Consider the following 27,172-nt stretch of genomic DNA (forward strand, 5'->3'; position numbering starts at 1 on the left):
GATCTACCAGAAAGATGGGAGAAAGTAGTAGCCAGCGATGGGCAATACTTTCAATGATTCACTTGTAACCATTGTTTCAGAATAAAGTTGTATTTTCATCAAAGAAACAGCGAGAACTTAGTTGCGCATCTAATAATAAATTTTGCTTAAGGTTTGAAAATTTGAGTCACATAGTTTTTGTTATGGTATGAAATATGTTTTTATAAAATTATTTTTAAATGGAAAAAGATTAAATAAAAATAGTAGAAACTTTGTAATTCGTTGTGCTCCTTTTATTTTGAAGCCAACTGCAAGTAAGTAATTATTTATTGCAAATTTATGCGCCTTTACAACCACCAATGCGGAAACTTTCGTTGGTTTTGTAAAATTTATTGTTTTCTTGTGGTCCACATTGCGTTTTTTATTTATTTTAATTTGCATTTCATGTTTTTAATTTTTTATTTTGTAACTTTTTATTTTTTTCTATTGATTTTAAATATCTTATAGTAAGTATTAATTTTTCATGTTCTTAAAATTATTTTTATTTTTATTTTTATTTAGGTATGTTTGTAGTATAATGCGATTGCTTGAGTGTATCTAATGTTTTCTTTGCTTCCGTCATATCATTTTGCTTTTTTTTATTTTGCTCAAGTTAAGTTTGTTCTTTGTTAAGTTTAAATGCGCTCCGGTACGAGCATATGTCCAATGCGTTGTCGATGTTATCGGATGGTGAAAACCACACTCCGCCTTGACATTTCTCTCCTTCTTTAGCCTGCGCTCTCATATTCTCATTGCTTCGAGTGGTGAACACATACGGATACTCCTGTCACACTACCGTTATAATCTGCTGTTGTAAAGTCTCCCGCGATCTCTTACCCTTCATTATACCGTTAATTGCCATTAGCCAGCCAGCCGACCCCCAAGAATCTCTCCTACTTATAGACGAAGTTTTATGGGCGATAGTTGAAGTTGATTTTCTTGATATCAGACATTGTTTTTACGGAAAACATCATTAGGATGTTGATTGCTGTAGTTCTGACGTGATGAGCATTGCTAAAAGAGAGAAAGAGAGAGAGAGAGATAGAAAAAATAGGAATAAAAAAGGGAATATGCATTCGAAACCGGTATTGTTAGTCATCGGTTAGTTGCCTGGTGTACCAACACTAAAGCGAACTATTTTTATTTTCTTTTAATTTTTTGGTAGTGCTTTTTTTACTAGTATTTAAGAAATATGATAAGAACTGATACGCATGAGTATAATATCGTATTAGGAGGGATTTTCTTCCATCGGTTAATTTTATATATGACTTGCAAAGCGCATTTCCTAGTTGAACATTGAAAACACAGATTTTTTCCTTTTGTTCTTTTCCTATTAACTCTCAATACACTAGGCAAGAAATCCGCTGTGTACTACAACAAACCATAAAAATTTTACTCTAGTCCATTTGCCACACCTGGCAACTCCAGCACACATCTATCAATATATATTTGCATAAAGGTGTTTGTAAGTGTGAAAATAGATAGACCTCGCTGAATTCCCTCACAATTCCGCTTACAAAAAAGTAATACTGAAATAATTGCATTTTAATAACAGTGGCAAAAATGGCAGCACAATTTCATTTACAAAAATAATCTCATATATCTAGAAATTAAATATTCAAGTAGATGTGACAGTTAAAATTAGTTAAAATTTCAGGCAATAAAACGATTGAACTTTGCAACCCGTAAATCTTCCTACATATCTTTACAACAGGAAGAACCACAATCCCATACAGTGGGCACACAATTTATTCGTACACTCACAGTTTATCAACAGATACACCTGATACTTAGCAGGATTTATACAAATGAACAAAATTTTGTATTTTCGTGAAGAATAACATATTTATTTAATGCTTAAGGAACAAAAACTTTCAATTTCATTTCGGGTATTAGAGAACTTAAGGCAATACTGAAATAAGGCACAATTTTATGCAAAAATATTATTCGTACATAGCCATGTAAGGAATATTTTACTAAAAAAAATAATGAAAAAACGAGTATTTAGTACTTTGTTGGGTCGGCTTTAACTTTAATAACTGCTTCCATATATCGGTGCATACTTTTTACCAATACCTTGGTTTCATTAGCTGCAATTTTCTCCCACTCAACACTTAAAGCTGTCTTCAATGACGCCCTTGATGACATTTTGTGCTTTCTGATTCTCCTTTCTAAGAGCTCCTAGACAAGCTCAATTGGGTTCAGAACCGGTGATTGAGGTGAATATTTAAGCTGCTTACAGTGGTAAATAAGCCATTCTTATACGATATAAGACGATATAAGATGAGTGTTTTGGGTCATTGTCTTGTTGGAACAAGAACCCTTAGCATTCAGTCCAAGTTTAACGGCACTATCATGCAAAGTATTCTTCAAAATGTTTCAATACAGATGTTTGCCCATTTTATCATCAATAAAAGCCATTCTTCTTACTCCAGATGCAACTATGCACCCCCAAACCATTGCATTTCCTCCTCCATGCTTAACGATAGGAATACGATTTTTTTTCCATTTTGTTTCGTATTTTCTTTCCGCTAAACTTTTGGAGGGCCATCTGCTTCGAAAATATTAAATTTCGACTCATTATTGAATATGACATATTCCCAAAAAGAATTTGGCTCATTTATATAGAAATTGGCGAACTCCAATCTCTTCTTTCTGTTAGTATCTGAAATGTAGGGATTGAGGCGTGCCACTCTGCTATTATAACCTGCGTTTTGCAGACAATTACGGACTGTTTATGGGACTACTTTTTTATGCAAAGACTCTAGAGTATTTCGGCATGGTATCGTAGAGGTTATTTTGGGATTTTGCATGGCTGATTCTACTTTGTTGTGCTCCGCACGTGAAGTCAATATCTTTCGCCTTCCGGCTTGGTAGTGATTAGCTTCCAATTTACCAGCAATAACACTTTGTACAGTATTATGCGATTTACCAATTTTCGCGCAGAGACTTGTTTCCCAAGTAAAATTTTATAACAATTTTTGCATTTCTAATGGTAAATCCGCAATTCGTCCCATTTTGCCACTTTCAATCGGAGATATTACGCGCAACTGAAACTGAATCAGGGAGTAAAACTAAAAAAAAGGATTTACACTTTTAAAAAATCGATTTTTTTTGTCTTATCTTATTGTTTAACATTTCAAGAATATATTCCCAAAATTTTAAGCCGATCTGAGCAAAACGTTTGGAATTATTGTCCAATTAGTCTCGCGTCTTAGCTCGGACAGGTGCGAGCGTTCGGGAAGGCAGCGCGGCTGACAAGTTTTTCTCAAAACTACTTTTTGAAAGCCGGTGATCACTGCCATTTAAAAACTACTTAACCGATTCATTCCAAACTTGGCACACATTTTCTTCATTAAAAATGCGTCCTCCCAACGTTTAGTTTATATTTTTTTTTGACATGAAGGGGGTTTCCCGCCCAAAAATGGCGGAAATTTTCGTTGAAAATAGAAGTTTTCACTTTAGACCGCCGAAAAAAATAAGCGGACAACGTTGGGGGGAAGATTTAATGATACTTTGACTAAATTGGAATAGGTTTTGGTTTAAGATAATTTCCGACTGAGATCACTGAGTGATCACTGCAAAATGTTTTTTTTTTTTCAAGTCATTCCCGGACATGGTCTGTCACCGGCTGATTTTTAAGCGTTTTCACATGAAAAAATTACAGAATATAGTTAAAACTATGCTTATTAATGTACAAAAGGTTTTAATAAATTTGCTTAATCCATATTTAAGAAAAAAATTCCCAAAAATAGTGTTTTTTTCCGCTGAAACCCTTACCCACCCCCTTATATTATTATATATAAACGAATTCCGAGCAAGTCAACATCGTATGACAAAAAAAATCCTCAAACATCTTAAAATTGATTATTCTAAAAAACCGCATATCCAGAAATTGTTTTAAGACTCGTATTAAAAAATAGAAAATTTTGATGACAATTTTTGAAATATGTCAAATTATTGTCGGTTTTTGGAAAAAAGAAAAACATTTAGCTTGAAAAATATTACGAAATTTGTAAAAAGTTGAAGTGACTTAATTATGAGAAGACAAGTGTGACACATGGGCTGAAAAGTCACGGGCCTAATACATAGATGGCACTAGTTTTCCTGCATTCACCTCTTTTTCAGTTAGTGCTAACCGTAAAAAGCCAAGCTGTTAAAATTTAATGATATTCTATCCATTAGTTCTAGAGTTATTGCGCTAAGAGTGACGCTACTTTTGCTATTTTCAAAATAATGGATCAAAAAGGGTTTCGTGTTTTAATTTTACACTGCTGCTTGATGGGAAAAAATATCGAAATACCGTCCAAGCGAGGCAATGGTTTTAAAAGTGTTATCGAGACTCTGCTCCATCAGAAACAACAATAAAACGATGGTTTGGAGACTTCAAACGCGGTCGGGGAGACACCGATGATGCATCGCGCAGTGGCCGTTAAATTAGGCGGAAACACCAGAAAACATCACAAAAACCCACAAAATCGTTTTGAATGATCAAAAAGTGATGTTGCGTGAGTTAACTGACATCGTAAAGTTATCAAAAGAACGAGTTGGCTTTATATTGCATGAGCGTTTGTCTATGAAAAAGTTCTGCACACTGTTTTGTTTCATCAAGACAATGCACCGTGTCAGAAGTCAAACACTTCCACCGTATACGCCCGATTTGGCTCCCAGCACCCAGGTTTGGCTGTTCGCAGATTAAAAAAAAAATGTTCGCCTGTAAGAAATTTCGCTCGAATGAAGAGGTTCTCTGAAACTGAGACTTATTTTGAGGAAAAAGCTAAATCGTTCTACAAAAGTGGTATTAAAATGTTAAAGCGACGTTGGAATGATTGCGTTGTTCTTCATGGAAATCACGTAGATGAATGAAGCTAATTTGGAACAAACAAAAACGTGTTTTCTGTGTTAGGCTCGGGACTTTTCAGGCCATGTGTTAGCTGATACGATGAGAATGATTGTCAAGTAAATGAAAACTCACCAACTAAGTAAAAGAAATAAAGCCTAGTACTCTTCAACCGCTATATATAAATATATACACATAAATGTAAATAAGTGAATAAGCACATTTGCCACAACAAATTAAACCAACACTCAAAACTCAATATAAGCCATTATGTCTACGTACATCCATCAAATATTTTACGTTTTAATACAAGTTTGATTTGACATATTGACCCACAAATTTTCCTCAATAAATAAACGCCAACAAATTAACCGTTGCACATAATGCGCCCTGTATGGTAGAACAGCTACTGAAATATTTATAAAACATTCGCGGTAAAACGGGCAAGTTTAAGTGGCAATTGTGGCCCTCACAGCCACACCTTAGCCAATTAACCAGTGTAGCCGACCGCAACAGCGGTGATTGGTGGGTGTCGTTCGCCATATGGTCAAGTGTTAGTGTTTTTCTCAGGAACACTATCACAGCTAGGGGGAGTGGTAGAAGGTGTAATTTTGAAATAATTGCATAGCTACACTCTTAAGTATTGCAAGGAGTTGTGGCAAGTAAGGACGAAATCCAAAAATAAGAGTTTCAAAAGTTTAAGAAATAAATTATGGAAAATTTTAAGTGAATAGGTCGCAGAGTGAGAATACTTTATTTGGATCTTTATACTTGATTCCTGCTTTCGCATACTGAGTATGGGTAATTTTAATGAGTATGCAAGGTGGCCGCCGTAGCCGAATAGGTTGGTGGCAATGCCAAACTTCCGAATATATTTCTGCCATGGAAAATATCTGCTGTTCGGAGTCGGCTTGAAACTGTAGGTCCCTCCATTTGTGGAACAACATCAAGACGCACGCCACAAATAGAGTGTGCCAAGGATATATTTATGTATGGTATATATAGGTATAAGAAAGGTTAATAATTATTTAGTAGGGCTGAAAGAGTTATTTAGTATCAGAGCTACAAACTTATTTGCTTCAGTTTACTCTTTTTTGTACAAAAATCTGTTTTGCTACTTGATTTTATTTTATTTCCAATTTAAATAGCTAATTTAGCTAAGCTTAATTCGCCTCCAATCGTTTATGAATAAATTTCAGTCCGATTTAAGATTTCTATCGGATCTGGCACATCAAATCGCCTGTTTGAATCGTCTTTCCCACGGGCAACTGTATGACCTGATCTTACTGAAGTAAACAAAAAACAAAAAAAAAGTGAGCATTAAACTATAGTTGTAGTAGACTTGTTAACTTGTTCTCGACAAGGATTTGGGTAAACGAGTTGAGTTTGCCCGTATATTTTCACGTGCATATGGAATTTTAGCTGGATAATAAAAAATTTTAATTTTATCGCAGGGTGTTGAATAAGAAATTCTCTGATTTCAATTTCACAGCAAAAAGTTTAAGTCCTTCTTTATGTCCCAATAACTTTTGTTAAACAAACATTTTTAGAAAAGCTATTTCGATGATGCCATTTCCTTACTAAGCTGGGATGCGTCGCTTACGTTCCCATCAAGGGAAGAGTGGTCGGTGGGGCACACTTGGGGGACAGGGCCTGGTGAACTTGTTCACGGATGGATCAAAGTTGGAAGGAAAGGTTGAATGAGGACTTTTTTGCGAGGAACTTCCCATCAGACTTAAATGCAGGTTACCGAACGACTGCAATTTGTTCCATGCAGAGGTACCCGCAATCAAGGAAGCAGGCAATTGGCTGCTCACATACGTACTAACAGTCCAAAAATAAATATTTACTCGGACAGCCAAGCGGAAATTATGGCCCTCGGGTCAGTGACGGTGCATTCGAAACTGGCCTCACTCTCGACTGCGTCCGAATTCTTTAACGTAACCTCATCTGGGTTCCTGGTCACAGCGACATTGCAGGAAATTGGGGAGAGAATTGGGATTTCCCTGACTGCTTGCGGCCTGCTCTTGGAAAGATGTGCTTCACGCCATCTCAGCTAGCGCTGGGCAAATACACTAGCGTGTAAAGTCGAAATCCTTCTGGCCACGTGTGGATCGGGGGCGCTCGGGCGAGCTTCTGAGCCTGTCAAAATCTCAGCTCTCGAACCTCGTGGGTTTTTTCACAGGACACTATTCGCGAGGAGTGCATGCTGTGAGTCTTGGAATTACCTCGAATCCTTTTAGAGTCGGATGTACGGAGGATGAGGTGGAATCATTTCAGCACCTTCTCCTTAGCTGCTCTGCTCTGGCGGGATTAGGCATCTTGGCTCTTACTTCTTTGCTACGCCTGAAAATATAGCTGGCATTGACATTAAAAATCTGATGAATTTCATCAGCAGCACAAAGCGGTTGACGTAAACGCAGCATAGTCATCGTTCATAATCCACACTCTCTAAATTCATTCTCCTAATCATCTCACCACCACCTCTCCCCGCCCTCTCCTTTCAACCCATTGGTTTTCTCATTCTCCTTACTTCCTTCACAAGGCAATACAAAGTACGAGTCCGTTTATCTTTTTCCAAGTCTGCCCACTCCTTGGGTAACCATTCCAACCTAACCTAACCTAATGATGCCATTTCCTTACTAAGCTCAGATGCGTTGCTTACTGCAGTCGAGGTATCAGACTGTTTTAATATTTTCAAACATAAAGTAAATTAATTTTGTGTAAATAATTTATCGCGAAAGCCAAAAAGTAGATATAAAATTCCATGGTATACTCAATAATTAAAGAAACTGAAGAACTCGAGGACAAATGTTTTAAAAAATTCAAAACGTCAAATTCCTCTCTCTCCTCATGGAAAAATGCCTACTTTTATTTATTTATTTATTTATTAGAAATATAATTATAAATAACTATATTACATTGCCTACTTTATTCGAGACGTTGCAAAGCGTTAAGTAAAGTTCTTAAGAGAAACTATGCTCGGAAATTTGAGTTGGATATAAAACCAAACCTCAAGGCCTTTTGGAGGTACGTCAAATCAAACTAATTGATGTCTTTATAATCAAATGCAACCTGCTAATTTATTTGCAGAGTTCTTCCGGTATAGCTTCGAAAAGAAGGGAATTTGTGGTCTCACAGTCAGAAAATATAGCTTACACAACAAAACATGCGGTAACGGATAAAAGCTGATTACCTTCACCGGCTCGAAACAAGGTAGTCTGAGGCCCGTGGCTGTCTCGAGATCGAAAAACGCAAAACCAGATCGATCATGTTGCGATAGATGGAAGATACGCTTTACCGCAGCCAAATTACGCACACGCCTCTGTGATGCAAAAAACGTACATCTAACTACAAAAAGAATGTTCGACATCGGAAAGCTGCAATCTCAACAGACAGCCAGAAGATTCCCCACTCGACTCTCACTCCTGCTCTCAGAGAGTACTGCTCAACAATCTGGCATGCACGAGGAGTGGAACAACATTTCTCGTTCTTTATGTACCGCCGCCGAAGCAGATATCGGATTTCGGCGAGTGCGGGAAAACAATGGGTACGACGAGGAGTGTCATGTTGCCGCGCTAAGGAAGGATTAGGAAGGATGATTGTCTATAGCGTCACGCTGCGATCGGGCGCAACGCGAACCATGTGGCATGTGGGTTCGCTACCGAGAGCTGAAAAAAGAGAATAGACGTATTATAAAAAGGAAGACACGTACCTAAACGTGTCATAGCGCGCCAGTAATAGTCCTTACGTTTGGTTAGGTTAGCCAAGTTGTTCGTCTAAGACAAAACACTCGATGGCCTTAAGGCCCGTTGTGATACCTGCGTTTGATTTTCATCCCCTAATTAAGTTGCTTGAACCCCTTAAATCTTTTTAAGAAGGTTACCAGTCTCTCCAATGAAACATTGTGCAAATTTTCCAGGTCTTCAAAGAAATAATCTCCCAGATATTTGGCGCAGCTTCTTTGAAATGCAGGATATTCACATAGGAGGTGTTGCATCGACTAAATTTCTTCTTCATCTCCACAACTCAATAGTGCAGTGGCCCGTTATAACATCTGTGAAGACGCTGGTAGTTGATCTGTTGAATCCACGTAGACAAAATATCCATGTAAGATTCAGTTTTCGCCAGACCACTTTGGAGACCATGCAGTTAATAATCAGAGACCACCTTCTATTGGGTTGCTCGATTACGCTCATTCCTACAGCAGTATATAGTTCGTTTAGAGGAACGCTAATGTCCTCTACGACTCGCTGAAGGTCAAGCTCAGAGCCTTACCTTGTACACTTATTCGCTCATTCATTTCCTTGCACTCCAAAGTGGTTGGCTACCCAACAAAATGTTGTGTTGTGTTGTTGGATGAGCGACCTCCTGCATTCTTTAATACATCTTAAATTAAGGTGAGCTAAGATCAGTGCCTTGATCACAGCTTGACTATTGACGAAAAATAATAGTTCTCAAAACTCCTTAAAAACTGATAGTCGTTAAATAAACAGAAGTAAAATCACTTGACTTAGAGCGTCACCTGGCGGTTTTCCGGGAACTTTTTGATCAATATGGTATACTGTTGCAAAATCTAATTCCATGCCCGCTTTGTTTCGGCTATTCAGCTCGGATTTCACTTGTGCGCTCTGGACTAGAATACGCAGTCTTTACTATATTTGGAGAACCTACATATGTAACATCAATAGACTTGAAAGAATCCGAAAAGTTTTTCCCAGGTATGCTCTACGTTCATTTGGGTTTAATGAGCTTGGTAGCTCTATGGTGCCAGATGCATTGTTCTCTAACCTGAAATCGTTACACGACAGAAGGACTTCAGTCTCGCTTAATTTTGTCTTCGACATAATACGCGGAGTTATTGTTTCTCCATTCTTACTTGAACGCATCTATTCTAATATCCCGCAGAGGAGCCTAAGGAATTGCGGCTGGAAGTGGTCAGAACTAATTGTGCTGCGTAATCTGCTCTCAAACTCGTCTACTACTGATTTCTCTTAAGGGGGGATTCTACTGTAAAAATCAAATTTTCATGGATTTTGTTTTCATACTTGTATTAATTTAATTAGTAAAAAAAAGTTTAGGGTTACATAAACACAGGTCTTGAGTGTACAAAAAAAATTTTTAAATTTATTTTCATTTCAAAATGGCAGCTGTACAGCCGCTCCCCCGAAACGCCTTTTGAAATCTGCCCACACTGTCGCGCATTTAAAAAAAATCTGAAATCAAAAAACCCAAATTTTTTTTATTATATATCATTATTTTTAGTTGTTAAGCCTATTACTTGCAAAAAAAAAAATTGTTTGTAAAATTTTTGAAGTTTTTTAAAAAATCGACATTTTTTTGTTGTCATTTTGTTATTAAAAAAGGGGTTATAAATAATAAATTTTTCCCCACCATAGCTTTAAAAACTAGTAAATATTGTTAAAAATATACTATCAAAGTTTGAGCTTGATATGTTAATTTTTCACGGAGCTGTGATGTGGGCAATTTTGAAAACGTGGTTTCGAGAAAAACACGCATATGACCGTAAACCTCTCGAGCGCTCAGTTTATACCTGCTTTGCTAAAACTTTTATAACTTGAAAACTATTCAAGATTTCTTTTTAAGATTTTCATGGAACATTCTGGAGTTGTTTCTGAGTATGTTTCAACAAAAAGTAAAAAATCGATTTTTTTTAAGTTTTACAGTAGAGTCCCCCCTTAAAGTAAATATAACTTCAATTTAGAGAAGAAAATTAATATCAAGTTTCAAAAATGTTTTTAGTCTTTAGGAACTGCAATATTTTCTAAATCATTAGTAAATAAATAAATACTCGTAAATAAATGTAGTCGCAGTTACACATTGCATCAGTGGCGCCAGAAAGAGGGACAATCGCGGTAATAACGCAGACACACCACATTTAGCGAAGTCCTCAACTATCTGTGCGATCCTTCTGAAAGAAAAATGTGAAACACAGATGGCGCTCCAAGCAGTAATGAGGCGTTGCGAACAAGGAAAAAATAAATAAATGTAGTCGGCGCAATTACGCTATTTTAACGGGGTGGGGCCGAAGGGATTAGGGTGTTGAAATTATATAGTTTGGTAATTAATTAATTTGAGTGGCCACTAAGAGTTGACGAACAGCAGCACGGACTGGTCATATGTCTGGTTTGTGAGTTTCTATTCTGAACAAGCGGAAGTCTAACCTGTTTTTTCCACGTGTACATAATTGCATAGTTCGTTTTTGTTCCGCCGTAATAATTGTTTCTTGTTAGAAATGTCTAAATATTTGTGTCGGCATATAATCAAAATGATTGCACTACACAACGTGAAAACTTACCGCCTGCTTCTTTTCCCACGATTTCATGGCAGTTTTGTATTTTTCGAATTCGTGACACCAATCAGAATAAATTTTCTGATAATCATTGCTTTTATTTGGAGGAGTGCATCTAAAAAAAAAAAGTAAGAATAATACGAAAATTATTGAAAGATAGCAAAAATAGTATATAATTTGCAGCATTTACGGATAATAAGTATTTTCGCACTCACCTGTGTGCATCGACGGTGATGTTGTAGCTGCACAGTAAGGAACCACCTAAATGGCAATCATAGCGACCACCATCAGCCTCATTCACCGATACTACAACCAAACCGCGTTCGGTGGTCTCTATGTACTTTGTGGGGCTGTATTTGATTTCGTAGCTGTGTAAAATACAAAAAACAACAAAAACAACAGGTAAGCGAGTGAAGAAAACGAAAGGTGATTTAAATCAGAAAATTGCTTTTTCAACGCAACGAAAATCAAAAAAAAAAACAAAAAAAAAAAAGAAACCAAAAACAACACAAGTATTTCAAAAAAGAATAATAAAAGTAAGGAAAATTGCTTTCATACCGTCCCTTATCCTTTGAATGATGATACCAAGTCACTTGCTCGTTCTTCAGCACCTCTGGTATTTTGACGAAGCAACCCAGATGCACGCTTTGCCCATAGGTGACGACGATTTTCTTCTTTAGCACGCTGGAATCGCAAATGTCGCTCGTTTCGTTGGCAACATCCTGCAAGAGGAAGGAAAGGGTGGTTGGTACGACAGTATATGCCGGTGTGTGTGTGAATGGGGAAATCATAAAAGGATATCGGCAAAATTTGAATGCACCGCAGGATTGCAGGTGTTGTGCTGTAAAATTGCTGTCGCACGAAATGCAGACACACACACACGCAAACAGAGAGAGACTGATTCGAAATGACGTCGCATGAAGCGTGTAACTATTGGCAGACCGACCGATTGACTGATTCTCTATCTGTTTGTCTGTCTGTCTAACTTGCTGCCCGTATAACTGCCTAGCATTCGCCATTTGTCTGTCTGCATGTCTAAATCTGCGTCTGTGCACATAGCTCAATGTCTCAATGCCTCAATATCTGTCAGTCTATTCCGGTGTTTGCTCTACAATCGACGGCATTGCATAGACATCGATGATTTACGCGTGCGCCCGGCACATTTATATTGACTTGTTGCCAGAAGCAGAAAACAAATTTACATACAAATGCACGCCCACACGCACACCTGCCACATGCAACATACCTGCAACAGATCCAATTCGTATGGGCGACATGTGTTCGCCTCCTTGTCCCAGCCGCAGTAGGGATCACGCACACAACGGAAGCAATTGTCATAACGTCGATTGCACATCGCCAAATCGATTTGTTTGATGCGATGATCTGTGGCAACATAGAGCGATTTACGTGCCTGACTGATACCCATCACTTGTATCGCTTCGTTAGCTGCAATCTCGAAGATGTCAAGCAATTTCGATAGTGATTCCCCATTACGGTAGTATTGCACGATTTTATAGATGCGCCCCAAATTTGTGCCCACATAGTAGACGGTGTACTCTTGATTGAGTATATCAATGCGGATTCTGCAATAGAAAAATAATAAATAAATATTGACTTGAGTTTATAGTAATGTGGCGCAATTGTGATGGTCGACAGTTCTTGCTTTCTTTGCTAAACATAAAAGTAAAGTTCTTAAGTTCTTTATTTTGAAAAATGTAATTAAATATATAATGGGTGCTCATAACTAGTAGAACGCACGACAAGAACATTGATATGGAGTCAGTCGCAATAATTTAAAGTAGGTATTTTTTTTTCATTCAAAGGATTCGAGGTTCAAAACTTTTTCTATAAAATGCAGAAATAAATAAAACTTCAGTACGCACAAAAAATTATTGGGTAAACTCAAAAGTGTTCTTATGGAAATCCATTTGTCCTATCTTTGCGACAGGAAGATAAATAGAAAAGCCGAAAGTTGTTTATTCTTAAGATTGTTCAGAACGAAGGTATGAACTCGACAAGGACTCAGAAGTAAAAACATAAGACGGCTCCATATTTAACATTAACGAATAACATTTTACCCAATGAGCGCTTAGACGCACAATCTTCTCAACAAGGATGCGCGGAAGCCTGTGACTTGGATATTAAACTTCCTTCCGGTAGACCTACAGGCAAGGTACATTGCGCGCAGTGCGGCAACAAGGCTGAGCACTTTAAGTAAGTGGTCAAACACAGACTATGGCCACGGTAAAATCCTGGATGACTATACAGTGCCGCCCATACTTGCTATTACAACGTTCACGACCCTCCTACCCTCGAGGGAAGAGTGGGAACGGGACGAGGTAAGACAGGGCGAGTCCATCCATGTATACGCAGATGGCTCAAAGCTCGAGGGCAGAGTGGGCGGAGGTGTATATTGGGAGCATCTGGGGATCTCCTTCAGTTTTCGATTTTCCGACTACTGTAGTGCACTTTACTGGCTGAACTGATGGTCATTATTGAAAGCCGTGACACTGGTACAATGTGATGTAATACCTGGAGATGATATTTGCATTTTCACTGATAGCCAGGCGGCGATAAAATCTCTCACAAAACAGTCGACAACCTCCAAGGAAGCCGTGAAATGCCGCGCATATCTTAACGAGATGGCTGAGTCTCATGTCATGATAACATGGGTTCCTAGCCATTGTGACATCTGCAGTTCCCAGAGCCGATTAACTAGCGAAAATCGGTACCAAATTGACTGATGAGTTCAAAGCCAATGTTATAGGTACACTCTTGCAAACATGGAAACTTCTTATCATCGAAGAAATTGTAAGAGTAGCGGATGCAAGATGGAGTAATGATTGCAAAATCGCCCGACAGTTGTGGCCGACTCTCAATGCTAAACGCACGAAACTTCTACTAAGAAGAGATAGGCACAGTCTTAACACACAGATTTCAGTTATTACAGGGCACGCCCAGAGAATGGGTGAGCAAACACATGACTTCTGCAGAAGTTGTCTAGACGCGGAAGAGGAAGAGACGAACCTGTACCTTCTGTGTCACTGTCCTGCCCTATCCAGACGTAGACTTACCCTTTTGGGTAGACAATCCTTTAATGAATTGGAAGATCTCGAAATAACGATCTTACAAAATTTTTGAAAAGTACACAAGGATAAGGGCAAGTTTCCCACACGGCATCACAATGGGCTACGAGCCTGAGTGTGTCCCACAGTGGACAACCGCTTCAACCTAACCTAGCCTAAAGTACAGATGTGCTCGGAGTATATGCAGATATGGCGCAAGCAGATCTGTTTCGATGTCAATTATATTTGGCGGCAACAAAATACATTTCTTAAAAAAGAAACGTAGAACGAGTCGTACCCATCGACGCTCCAAACTTGTGCTCCATAAAATATAATCGACTTTACGGGCATCATAAATTTTTAGCTGTGTTTTTGTTTTTGTTTGTTTTGTTTTGGCATCACCGCTTCATGTAGAACATGTCCCAGTGCTGGCTTCAATGTCGTTCTGCACTTACTTGCCATCGACTTTTTCGGTATTTGCATCGTTGCTCAAAGTGCAATCATGTCAAAGGAGGTTCTCCTCTGGAGCCAATCTCTCAAGGGACATGGTAGCATTTTTAAGCAATTAACACCGCATTTCTCTCTCTCTCTCTCTCTCTCTATACGAAAACTTGATTTGGAGGGTCGTAACAGGGTAATCTTTCCATGTAGGCAGGATTCGAATGGGCGGGAAATATGTACCGGTACAGGTACCTCTGTCTTCACTGACGGTTCCTAGATGGAAACGGGAGTCGAGCAGAATGCTTAGGTCCGTAAGTGCAGCTGCGATCAAGGCAAATCCTGTTAAGAACAGATCAAATCTCTTGCGTGTGCAGGTGGCATTTCTCTAATCTGAGTTCCAGGACATAGGAACGTAGAAGGAGATGAAATTACTGATGAGTTTGACAGGAAAGAATCGACAAAATGGGTCTTAGGTCTCCTACTCGGTCATTGGTATCCTCTAAACTGTTGTAAAAGGCGAAGTGCACAATTTATTTCTCAGAAAAACACAAAACAAGTGGAGCTCTATTTCTTCATCAGCCATTTCGAAAACCCTTTGACCCCAATACAATATACGCAGGACTTGGAAAGTCATTTGGACTCCTCGCCAAAACATATGGAGCTCTATTTCTTCGAATGTTGTTTCGAAAATTCTTCGGCCTCAGAACAATCGATGCCGGACGCAGAAAGTTCTGGAGACTCCTCGCCATTCAATTTCCAAACTTGTAGCTGTGCTTACCGGTCATTGGACGATAGCAGGGCAGAAGCTATTGAGACCTTTCAGGAAAGGAGACTGGTAATCACTTTCTTTGTAATTGTCCATGCTTGGCAGCTAGATGATAAGGTCACGGGATGCTTTTTTTTCGACAGCCTGGGAAAGTGCTCCAACCGCGCACACGTTGATCTGTTGAAATTTCAACCGATTCTTATGATTTGTTGCATTTTTATGGCTCGCATAAGAAGATAACAGAACAACAGCTGATTTGCTTTTTTTTCGTGCGGTTCGGTTGTTTGAATGTCAAAGACACACCTTTTTCATTTTTTTTTGTCAACAGACAGTAAAAAATTAAAAAAAAAAATACATGTTCTTAATTCAACGCCTCAGAAATCCAAATAAATTTAGTGTGAATCCAGTACTTCAATTCAAATGCAAATTACTTATGAATTCACAGCGTATAGGATTTTTTGAGTATCAGGCCAGAAGCTTCTAGTATAGGTATGAGTGGTGCAGATGCAGGATAATGCAAGTTGTTGTAATGAATTATGAAGCACTAATCACACATGAAGATTCCACGCTGGCTTACTAATACATAAATGACTCACTTGGAAGGTAAATGTATTAACCTTATTCGTGATAGAGCAAATATTTGGATCAATTATCGATGGTCACTGCAAGGTAATCTAACCAAAAATTAAATTGTCAAAACTGAGCCATGATCTGGGTTACGTTTACTTCGAGAGCATCAGTCAATTGTGGCTTATTGGTGTAGACGTTTGACTTCAGAAAGCCCAACAAGAAAACTGCAGTTGGGTCAAATCGCACGATCTTGCTGGCCAATTTCCGTCCTCTCCGTGAAACAAGCCACGCTATGACCAAAGGATTAACAGACGCTGCCAAAGCAACAATGGTCGCCACAGTATGTTAACATAGACCTGCCCCTATTAGAAAACCCTATATGTACGCAGGCTTAAAACAATAAATGACTATCGCAATACTACTCATATTTATGTAGGCTTACACAAGCAATCCGCATATGCATTAACCGAAAATACGAATCTCAAATAGGAATTAATTTAAATCCTTAATATGAGCACTCAGGCAATTGATAAAGAAGAGATTCCATATTTCCCACATTGTTCGTGCGGCTGCTGAAATCATTGAAATCCCTGTTATCTGATAAGGATTACTTTGATAAAGGCTTAAGTGTCTCAACAAAAAATTAAACAGTATGTTTGTGTGTATGTTAAATGTGCGTATGTGTATCTGTGTGGGTCCATGCATTTATCTGGTTGTGCATATAAATAAAGGCATTAATAAATCATTAAAAATGGATATAATATGATACTCGCAACACGTTCGCCTAGCCATTAAAATTCAACAAAAATCAGCAGCAGAAGGATTGACGGAGGAGCTGTTGAGCATTAAGACCCACCTGTGCGAGTGGCATCAACCATTGTTTCCTTTTTAAATTTCCATAATAAAATAAATAAAAAATACAATAAAAAAAGAAATTATCAGCGCATAAAATAATTAAGCCACACAACAACAATACCAACCGTCAACCAGCACTAGGGCTGCGGTTGAGAAAAACTTTACTATATGACGCAGGTGATGTCAGTTTGTATGCGATTGTACGAACCCTTTCAATACATGAAATATAAAATGTAAAATAATCAGCGACACAATAAATGAAAAGTAAAAACAAGGGCGCATAAGATAAAGCGGCGCATTTCGCTCACAATTTTATTAATACACGATTTAAGCATCACGCATGTCATCAATAATCAAGCAAGCCAACTGCAGCTCGTTGCATTTATTTCTGCTGCCTACTTACAGGCGCTCAAAGGCATAAGGCGCGCAAGGAGAGCATGGCTGACAGAAATTATTAAAACAGCAAAGGAGGAAAAGTCGGTCGGCGACGATAACAGCGAAGAAAGTATGGCCTCGAAATGAAAAATGAAAATCTTCAGCCAATGGCCGCTGGCATTGTAATATAATTGCGGCCACTGAAGCCACAATGAATTAAATATGTAGAAGAAAGAGCTGAGCGCTCAGCTGCATGCGTTGCAAGGAAGTGGCCAAATGATAGCATCAGCATCAACGATGCGACGTGTGATTGTGTAACGACTTATGGGTTGCCATTTGAGTCGGCTTTTGGCCGCTCAATGCACTTCAGCTCTTAATTATTTATTGTGAATTCAATATGGCGGCACGTTTTATTACACGTTTCACGGTTGTTATAAATGCGGCTGTGCGGTCAGATTTGCGAACGTATTGATGGGTAGCCTGCGGGTAGTAAACAGTGTTTCTGTTTCCGCGAAATTTATCGATTTACTTACGCAGAGTTCTATCTTTGAGTTTGGACCACGGTTTACTTGAAGGAAGCAAATGATGTGCAGTAATGGGAAGGCATGAACACGACTCTGCATAAGCGATAGAGCTTCGAGGCAGTCTAGGGTGGGGAAAAGGACCGATCAGTTCAAAATGCTCGTGGCCCTCATGGAATGACTTAAGCAGAATTTTCGAAAATTACTTTCAATTCTCTCTACTCGCATTAAGTTTCACTCTCCTGATATTTCCATACTATGATACTATCACAAACTATTAGCGTATTTTTTTAGTATAAATGCTCACTCAAATCTGAGATTCAGTGATATATCTGAGTGCCACAAGTCATAAGATCTGAAACAGCCTAAAAAAAGGTGTACCTTTTGTGATTATAAATTTGAAAATTTAATTTGTGTAATTTTCAATAAAAGAACAGGGTCCGGCACTCGAAGTGGAACCAATTTAAAAGGCAAAAATGACTGAAAATAATATAAAATTAAGAATCAATTTACTTCTGCTCGATATTACCACATTTTGCCTTGACGCCAACTGCCCGAATGGGGCTTGCAGGTGTTTTGGCCCACTCGCGGACAATGTCTTTTTTCAGCGTCTCTCTCCAAAATGGCCCAAAGAGAATAATCCATCGGATGCGCGTCTGGTGAGTTTGACAGCCATTGTGTGGACGTTATGAAGTTCGGAACGTTGTTTTTTAGCCATTCTAGGTTCACTCGAGCTTTGTGAGACGGTGCCGAACCCTGTTGAAACGCTCATAGTCTCACATCGAAATGTTTGTCTGCCCACGTCCTCAAAGCAACCTCTAGAGTACTTTCCCGATAATATTTCCCATTTACCTAGCCGCGCGGGGTCGATGAAAATGATTGGAGAGCCCCCTTCTGTGGATACAGGGGCCCAAATCATTACCTGTGGTGGGTGCCGCCTCCTGGTGGGCAATCGATGACTCAAATTCTCGTATGAACGATCGGTCAAATATCGTTTTGCGAGTTTACGAATTGCTCAATGTGAAAAATTTCCTTTTCAGAAATCACAATATTCGGAAATTGACCGATTTTCGCCAAGCGAAGCAACTCCTTCACTCTCTCAAGTCTGACTTGTTGCTGCTTTGGTGTGAGATCATGTGCCTTTTGGATCTTGTAAGGCTTGACTTTGAGATCACTTTTCAGTATGCGGCGAATGCTGCGATCAGATATTTTCAGTTCTTTCGCCATTTGATTGGCGTTTCGTAAGGGACTTCGCTTAAGTCGCTTGTTCACTTTTTGAACCATTTCACGTTACGTTGCAGCCGTTTGATGACGTCCTCCATGACGTTTTGTGATGCTACCAGTATCATTGTAACGAGTAATGGTGCGATAAACAAAAGCTTTATTTACTTTAAGATGCTCGAGCTCACGAACAATCGCTGGTTCTGATCCAATACTCATTTCTTGTTTTCGTGTTTACTCTTGGCAAAATGCTTCCGCGCGCTTGTAAACACTACTCTGGACTGGCATTTAGCTAACTAACAAACTAGCGGCCTGAATTTAGTTGCACCTCGAGTGCGCAGGGTTCGGTAGTTCATTCTTTAGCAAAAGTCATAGTCATCAAAGTTTCTAACTTTGTGCGAAACTCAGAAAAATTTAATAAAGTTTCATCAAATTAAATGGACTAATAGGACTGGTGAAACAAATCAGAAATGGCCTACAACCTTGTGTGTAAGTCATAACGTTATCTTAGTCTGGGTGCTAGGATATTGGAACTTTGAAGGAAACCAAAAAGCGGTGAATAATAATCTTGTAGAATCGGTATTCACAGCAATCAAGAATGCAATGTCCTCAAAATATCTACCAAACGCACAGAACGTCTTGGCCCACCAATAACTACAAACAAGCGTCAACATTGACAAATATGGAATGAAGTGATGTTTGCAGACTCACGGCAGAGATAACTGGCTTCTGGTCCATATTAGAGCAGGGAGCCAAAATGGGTATCCCTTAGAACACACATTGTCACACTTGTAAATAACCAGAGAAAAAGGAAACTATCCTCCACTTCCTCTGTGAATGCCGTGCCCTATGGAAGGCGAGGATGTAAACCCTTGGCAAACTGCTTTTTGAAAAACTCGAAGAACTGCCCAATATAGGAGTAAACAATCTTATAAGATTTCTTAATCGCACAGACTGAATAAAGTCGTGAGGGAATGATCGTATAATATCATATAAGTCTTCTTGTTAGATGTGGCAACGGATTGGTGAGGAAGCTTTAATTTGATTGCGGGCGAATACTCACTGGGCATTGAAATTTTGGTATGATCAAAAAGAAATGATAGGCGTGTTTTGTTAAACTCGTGCCAATTAAGAAGAAGAAAGAAAAGACCTGAATTACTTTAAAACCTTATTCTTGTTTTAAATAAAAATTTAGTTGAATGGAGGAAAAGTTCAACATCGTAAGCAAGCAAAAAAAAGAAAAAATACCAAAGTCTACGTAATTTTTGTGGCTCTTTAAACATTCACTTTATTATCCAAAAATATTTAGATACGAATATGTATCGTTCTGAGAATTCTTTGAAACGTTTGAAGTATTTTTGTCCCAAGAACTGTTCTTAATTTGAACAAAGCGTCTATAGGCAAAATAAGACTGAAATAAAAAAATAAGACTATTAGTCAATATAATCTACGAAAAGCTTATTTATGTATGCTTTTGTTTTTGTTGACAAACCAGCCTGCAAAAACCTCAGTAAGTGAATAGTATGCCAATATTTGGCAGGCTTTTCGCCAGCTTAATTCAAGATAGGATAACATTTCAATGATCCAAATATGTGTCTTAATAAAATACAGGAGTAGTTGAAAATGAGGCCGAGGACATAAAATGTTTACCCGACTGTTAAATCTACGGTACTGAAGGAACCCAAATTTATATCTCTCACGCATTTTACAAAAGTTTATGAAAGTTATTGCAACAAAACCGAAAGCAAAGACAGTTCAAGCATCTCATGGTTTCAGTAAATTTAGAAAGCCAAATGCCTTTATAACAACTTTAGAATCATTGTTTCTGCCTTCGGGTCAAATACATGTTTCTGAGCTTTTCAAACTGATAGAATAAAACTGTTTCTGAAGAGAATGTCTTAAAGTCTGTCATTCATACATTCTATCTGCCTGGGGATGAGCATTCACTTATAGAGGACCCTTTTAAAAGGTATTGATTTTATATATATATAAATTTAATTTGAGGTTTGCACTAAAACCTCATGGTCTTTGGTGCGCTCTACGCATCACAGTACCTCATCCAGACCCTGTGTCCTTATTAACCTTAAGATAGAGCTGGGTTGGTCTGAGCGCATGTGCCTTTCTTCTGGCTGCAATTGACCGAGATGTATCAACCTTCTCCGCGCTATAGTTTTGCACACAAGGAGAAGCTGATTTAAGTCTCAGGGCATTGGTCGCAGGCACTGGATTGGGCTACAAAAACCTCTAAACTGGTGGAACAAAGTAAGTGTAGCCTTACCATCTTGAGTGAAAGTCATAAAGCTACTTTAAACTGGGTCCCGGGACATCGCATTAAAGGTAACGAAAAAGCAGTTGAACTGGCAAGAGGGGACTCTGCCATGAACAACGACCTGGCAGAATCGGTATTCACACCACTGGCTGTAGTCAAGGATACAATTTCCCTAAAATACCGGCGAATCGCGGATTGTAGATGGAGTGACCAGATGACATGCAAAATTAGCAATTGTTAACATTGATGAACATGAAACGACGGGACGCCTGAAGACTAACGGCAGTCATAGCCGGCTTTTGGTCTGTCGCAGAACAAGCAGCCATACTCGCAACACATACTTTCACAGTTGTAAACAACCGGAGCCCTATAGAAGGACAGAATGTTAATCCTGGGCGAACAGTTGCTCGAGAGTCTCGAACAACTGTCTGGCTTAGATGTCAACAACCTCATGTTCTTAAACCTCACAGACTGAATATAGTCTTGCTGTTAATTACTGCTGAACAAGTTGGTAACGAGGATGTGGCAACAATAGGCTGCGAAAGGGGACGCTCGAGGGAACTCCTAAGGCTAACAAAGCCCCAGCTCTCGAATTTGGTGGGTATCCTTACCGGACATTGTCCGTTAGGTGTTCATGCGGTGAGACTTGGGATTGCCTTAAGTCCGTTCTGCAGAAGCTGTCTTGAGGACGAGGTGGAATGATCTCAACACCTTCTTCTCAGCTGCCTTGCTCTCGTCTGGCAAAGATTTAGACAGCTGGGCTCTCATCTACGCCTGCGGATATAGCGGGTCTAAATATCATAAATTTGGTGAAATTCATCCGTAGCTTGTTGCGGCTAACTACGAACGCAAATTAGCCACCGTCGGCGTCGTCGTAAAATGCGTGGTCATCATCGTTTCTAATCTCAAGGATCCTTCTTCCTTCCCTTCTCCTTTCTCCTCTCCCATGTATGGCAGCGGATGGATTTTCAATAATTGTCCAAGTGTGCCCTAAGCTAGGGCAGCCATTTAACCTAACCTAACCTAGGCTGCGGAAGTGCTATTTGGATTCTGGATGAATCACCGCTTTAATCAAGCAATCAATACTAGCAGCACAAAAACACTTTATTTTTAGTTCTTTTCAGAGGTCGGTTTTTCATACTCATCCGGACCCTTCTTTTTCTAAGGAACTGGTGGCTACGATAAGCATTTCAAAATGTGCTTTTTGCGTATATATTCAACCAAGATTGACTGCTGATATTCTTCACACTTAAATTTAAAAATTTGCATTTCATCGCTTACACTAATTTTTTTTTTTTTTCAAATACACCCTTAAAGTATTTAGTTGCACAGCTTAAAACCAATTTATTTATTTCGAGTCGTAAGATTTCTATTTATTACTAGAGAAAGTACCAGGTGCCAAGAAGCGGGCGCAATACCACCTATGACCACCTAGTTGCGGTTGGACTAACTGTTAACATTTGTATGTCCACCACTGTAACTGAGATTTAAGCCGCGAAGGACATAAAACTCGATATTACAGTCATAAGCCCACTGTAGCCACCGGTAAGGTATCGAAAGGTAATAAAAGTTTCAATTAAAAATCATTAATTCGTTCTTCAGGCTAACGAAAATGGCAACTTAAGAGTTTTATACAAATGTGTGAGTACATACAGACATATATACATACATAATATACTTGGATAAGCAGATATGCTAGTACACTCAAGTATGCACTGCTACCATAAATGCGAGTTTTAATGCCTCGTGTAATGGGAAATGGGCAGCGAACGCAAAGAAACAGTGAATACTCGAGTATGAATGTACGCATGTATGTGTGTGCGGCATGACGCATACTGCACAAAAACTTCTTCAACTTTTTTGAGTATTAATAAAAATGATAATACAATTTTAATTGAATTTCAGTTGATTGAGTAAATTACATGCTTTCGCTTCAGCTGTCAACTATGCGGAAAATTTAATTGTGTTTTACTTTTAGTTCTGCTTTTTCCTTTTTCAGATTTATTGATTTCGTTTGCCACAAATATTTGCATAAATTGTCAAAGTACTCGTTATGCACTCATACAAAAGTGAAATTGAGTAAAACTACAATTGCCTGGCATTGACACACAAGCACCCTCGTATGTATGTATGTATGTACATATATTGTATGTATGTGTGTGAGCACTTTCAACTACCCGCATGAACACATTCACATTCAATTATTGAAGAAGATTGGCAAGGTGCTAGGTGACCAGGCGCAAATCAAGGTCCTAACCCACGAGATGGTTGTTGAGATCCGTGACCTAGATGAAATCACAACCAAAGAGGACATAGGTGAGGCTATACGAACGCAAGTAAACGAGCTTAACCTATTTAGTGAAAACGCAATAAAAAGCGTTAGAGCAGCGTACGCAGGCACGCAAACAGCAGTGATAAGCCTACCAGCACTGGACGCAAGGCGACTGCTTGAAAAGCAAAAATTGAAAATCGGCTGGGCAGTATGCCGAATAAGAGAAAAGCCTGACTTGAGGAGATGCTACAGATGCCTGGAGTATGGACACCTAGCGAGGGCATGCAAAAACGAAGACGACAGAAGCCAGAACTGTCTCAAATGTGGAGAAAAGGGACACAAAGCGAAAGTATGCGAGAAAAAGCCCTCCTGCGGAGCTTGTAAAAGAAATGGACGAGAAGACACAAGCCATCAGATTGGAAGCAGAAAATGCCCCCTGTATCAAGCGGCGTATATTAAAACCAAAAAATGAGGATTGAGCAGATCAATCTAAACCATTGCGAGGCTGCACAAGAGCTCTTAAAACAAAGGGTATATGAAAATAAGGTGGATGTTGTGCTAGTCAGCGACCAGCATAAAAATCTAAACGCCGGAACGTGGGTCTCGGACAGGAAAAATAAAGCTGCTATTTGGGCCTGTGGAGGAAATACCCTGCAGGACAAACCGCACACCCACAGTGATTACTATACCCGAGCAAAAATACGTGGCATATATTTCTACAGTTGCTACGCGCCACCGAAACTGACGCAAGCAGAGTTCGAAAACTTACTGGATGAACTTGTGCAAAACGCTCGTGGTACCACACCAAACGTGATTGCGGGTGATTTCAATGCGTGGGCCCTGGAATGGGGTAGCAGATATACCAATAAAAGGGGAGATGCCTTGATTAAGGCATTCTCACTGCTTGATGCGGTTCTGCTAAACACTGGGGGAAAAAACACCTTCGAAGTAAATGGTCGTGCATCAATAATCGACATCACCTACGCCAGCAGGGCTCTAATACGATCAGCAAGCTGGAAAGTGAATGATTTTTACACAGGCAGTGACCACCTTGCCATTACGGTGGACTTTTCGCATGGAAAAGAAACCGTACAGAAAAAACAGAATAAGGGTTGGAGGGTGGAGACACTTGATGAAGAAATGTTCCAAATCATGCTAGAAAAGAACCCAACTAGCACCAACGATGTGGAACTACAGGCGGAACTGCTAGTAAAATATGTTAGCAGAGCTTGTGATGCCGCTATGAGCAGGAAAATACAGAGCGCTCCCAGAAAGCCTGCATACTGGTGGAACGAGGAGATCAGCACCCTAAGAAGCGAATGCAAAAAAGCAAGGCGCCTTTCCCAAAGGAGCTATGGGTTGGCAGAACACTACAGGCTCCGCGAGAACTATAAAAAGAAGCGGAAACAATTAAAGAAAGCCATTAAAAGCAGCAAGGCAGCTAGCTTTAAAGAACTGTGCCAGAATGTGGACGAAAACCCGTGGGGTGATGGCTACAAACTCGTTATGGCTAAGGTCAAAGGAGGTAGAGGACAGGCGCCAACTTGCCCCATTCTTTTGGAAAAGATTGTACAGACACTCTTTCCAAAGCAAGACATGCAACCAAGCCAGACCCAGTGCCACGCAGCAGAAAACAGTGTCACAATCAGTGAAGCAGAGGTGATTTTGGCAACGGAAAGTTTCGGCAATGCTAAGGCTCCAGGACCTGACGGAATTCCGAACAAGGCGCTGAAGATCGCTATCAGGCGCAACACAAAGCCATTTGCAGAACACTTCACCAAGTGTATAAATGAAGGCACGTTTCCGAAAGTATGGAAGAAACAACAACTGGTCCTACTTCAGAAACCAAATAAGCCACCGGGTGACCCAAGTTCTTATCGGCCACTCTGCATGATAGATACTATGGGTAAAATCTTGGAGAAATTAATCTGCACACGCCTGGAACAGCACCTGGAGAAAGCGCCGGCTGAACTATCCGAACATCAGTTTGGTTTCCGAAAACGTCGTTCAACCATCGATGCCGTCAGGAGGGTGACAAACATTGCAAGTAAGGCTATTGAGGGTGACAGGTGGATGCATGGTGATAAAGAATACTGTGCAGTTGTCACTCTGGATGTTAAGAACGCCTTCAACTCGGCATACTGGCCACATATTATAAAGGCTCTTGAAGGAAAAAAAAACCCCAGCATACTTAGTACGGGTTATAAACAGTTACCTGTCGGAAAGAGTACTTCTGTACAATACAGATGAAGGCCCGAAGAGATATGCAGTGACGGGCGGAGTACCGCAGGGATATGTACTGGGCCCGATCCTATGGAATGTACTATATGATGGGGTACTGCAACTCCCAATGCCGAGGGAAGTGCAAATAATAGGATACGCAGACGACATTGCGTTAACCATAGTTGCCAAAACAATCCCTCAGATTCAGAGTATCTGCAGCGAGGCCACAACGAAGGTCAAACAATGGCTAACGGCGGTTAAACTACAGTTAGCAGGGCAAAAAACAGAAGCAGTTCTCATTACGAGTAGAAAAAAGTTAGAAACGACCACACTAAACATTGATGGGTTTAACGTCACAACACAAGCGGCACTACGATATTTGGGTGTAATGATCGATGCTCGACTAAGCTTCAAGGAGCACATTAAAAAAGCATGCGGAAAGGCAGCCATGGTGACGGCGGCACTGTCAAGAATCATGGCCAACATCGGTGGTCCCACTCAGAGTAGAAGAGCGCTCCTGGCTAAAGTTACCCAGTCTACACTCATGTATGCAGCACCCATATGGGGTAAAGCCCTGATACAGAAAACATACGCGAAGAAGGCGGAAATAGTTTTTAGACTTATTTCCCTTAGAGTTGCCTGTGCTTTCAGGACAGTGTCGTTTGAAGCAGTATGTGTCATATCGGGTATCATGCCACCAGATATAATGGCCTCTGAACTGGGTAGAGTGTACGACAAAGCCAAAAGCCTAAAAAGGAGATTAACGGCGGAAGAGCGTAAAGAAGAAAGACTGGGGAGCATAACTGAGTGGCAAAATCGCTGGGACCTAGCGACAAAAGGAAGATGGACGCATAAGCTTATCAGAAGCGTACAGGCCTGGGTTGAGAGAGGACATGGTGACACAGATTACTACCTCACACAGTTCCTGACGGGGCATGGATGCTATAGAGAGTATCTCCAAAGACTCGGCCACGAGGACGCAGCTGACTGCTCGCTCTGCGGCAACGGTAGTGAGAACGTGGAACATGTGTTCTTCTCCTGTCCGAGATACGCATCTGAAAGAATGTGCATTGAAGAAATCATAAAAGAAAAAATAACCCCAGGCAACATTGTAGATCACATGCTGCGGTCGAAGTTGGTGTGGGCCAAGATGAGAGAATGGTCCGCAAATGCGTTACAGGAACTGCGAAAAAAGGAATGGGAACGCAGTAAAGAAAGAAGACAAAGAAATAATGAAGGGTAGACGGAGAGAGAGATATAAGTGAAGAGCCATAATGGCTAGCTTGGCCCTGCGATGCAATGCTTAAACGGCGGTACCGCAGGGCAAACTAAAGCTACAGAAGTCGGAGTTAGGGTTTAGTACGTAGGTGTACTGTTTCGCAAGTCCAGTTTAGTAGTAATACTGACTGTGCGTGGTCCCGAA

At 39.8% G+C, this 27,172-nt stretch overlaps 1 protein-coding gene across 1 annotated transcript in view; it reads right to left on the reverse strand.

The window, feature by feature from the left end:
* Positions 1-526: 526 nt before the first annotated feature.
* Positions 527-27,172, reverse strand: part of LOC129244971 (semaphorin-2A) — a 91,030-nt gene continuing 64,384 nt past the window's right edge. Inside the window, exons 9-13 of the mRNA XM_054882902.1 lie at positions 12,418-12,754; positions 11,730-11,893; positions 11,387-11,539; positions 11,178-11,286; positions 527-1,032 (exon numbers count right to left, since the gene is read on the reverse strand). Of these exons, the coding sequence (XP_054738877.1) occupies positions 964-1,032; positions 11,178-11,286; positions 11,387-11,539; positions 11,730-11,893; positions 12,418-12,754 (832 nt within the window). The 3' untranslated portion in view covers positions 527-963. The remainder of the gene's footprint in view (positions 1,033-11,177; positions 11,287-11,386; positions 11,540-11,729; positions 11,894-12,417; positions 12,755-27,172) is intronic.

The sequence above is a fragment of the Anastrepha obliqua genome, chromosome 4 (genome assembly GCF_027943255.1).
Source record: "Anastrepha obliqua isolate idAnaObli1 chromosome 4, idAnaObli1_1.0, whole genome shotgun sequence".
NCBI lineage: Eukaryota > Metazoa > Arthropoda > Insecta > Diptera > Tephritidae > Anastrepha > Anastrepha obliqua.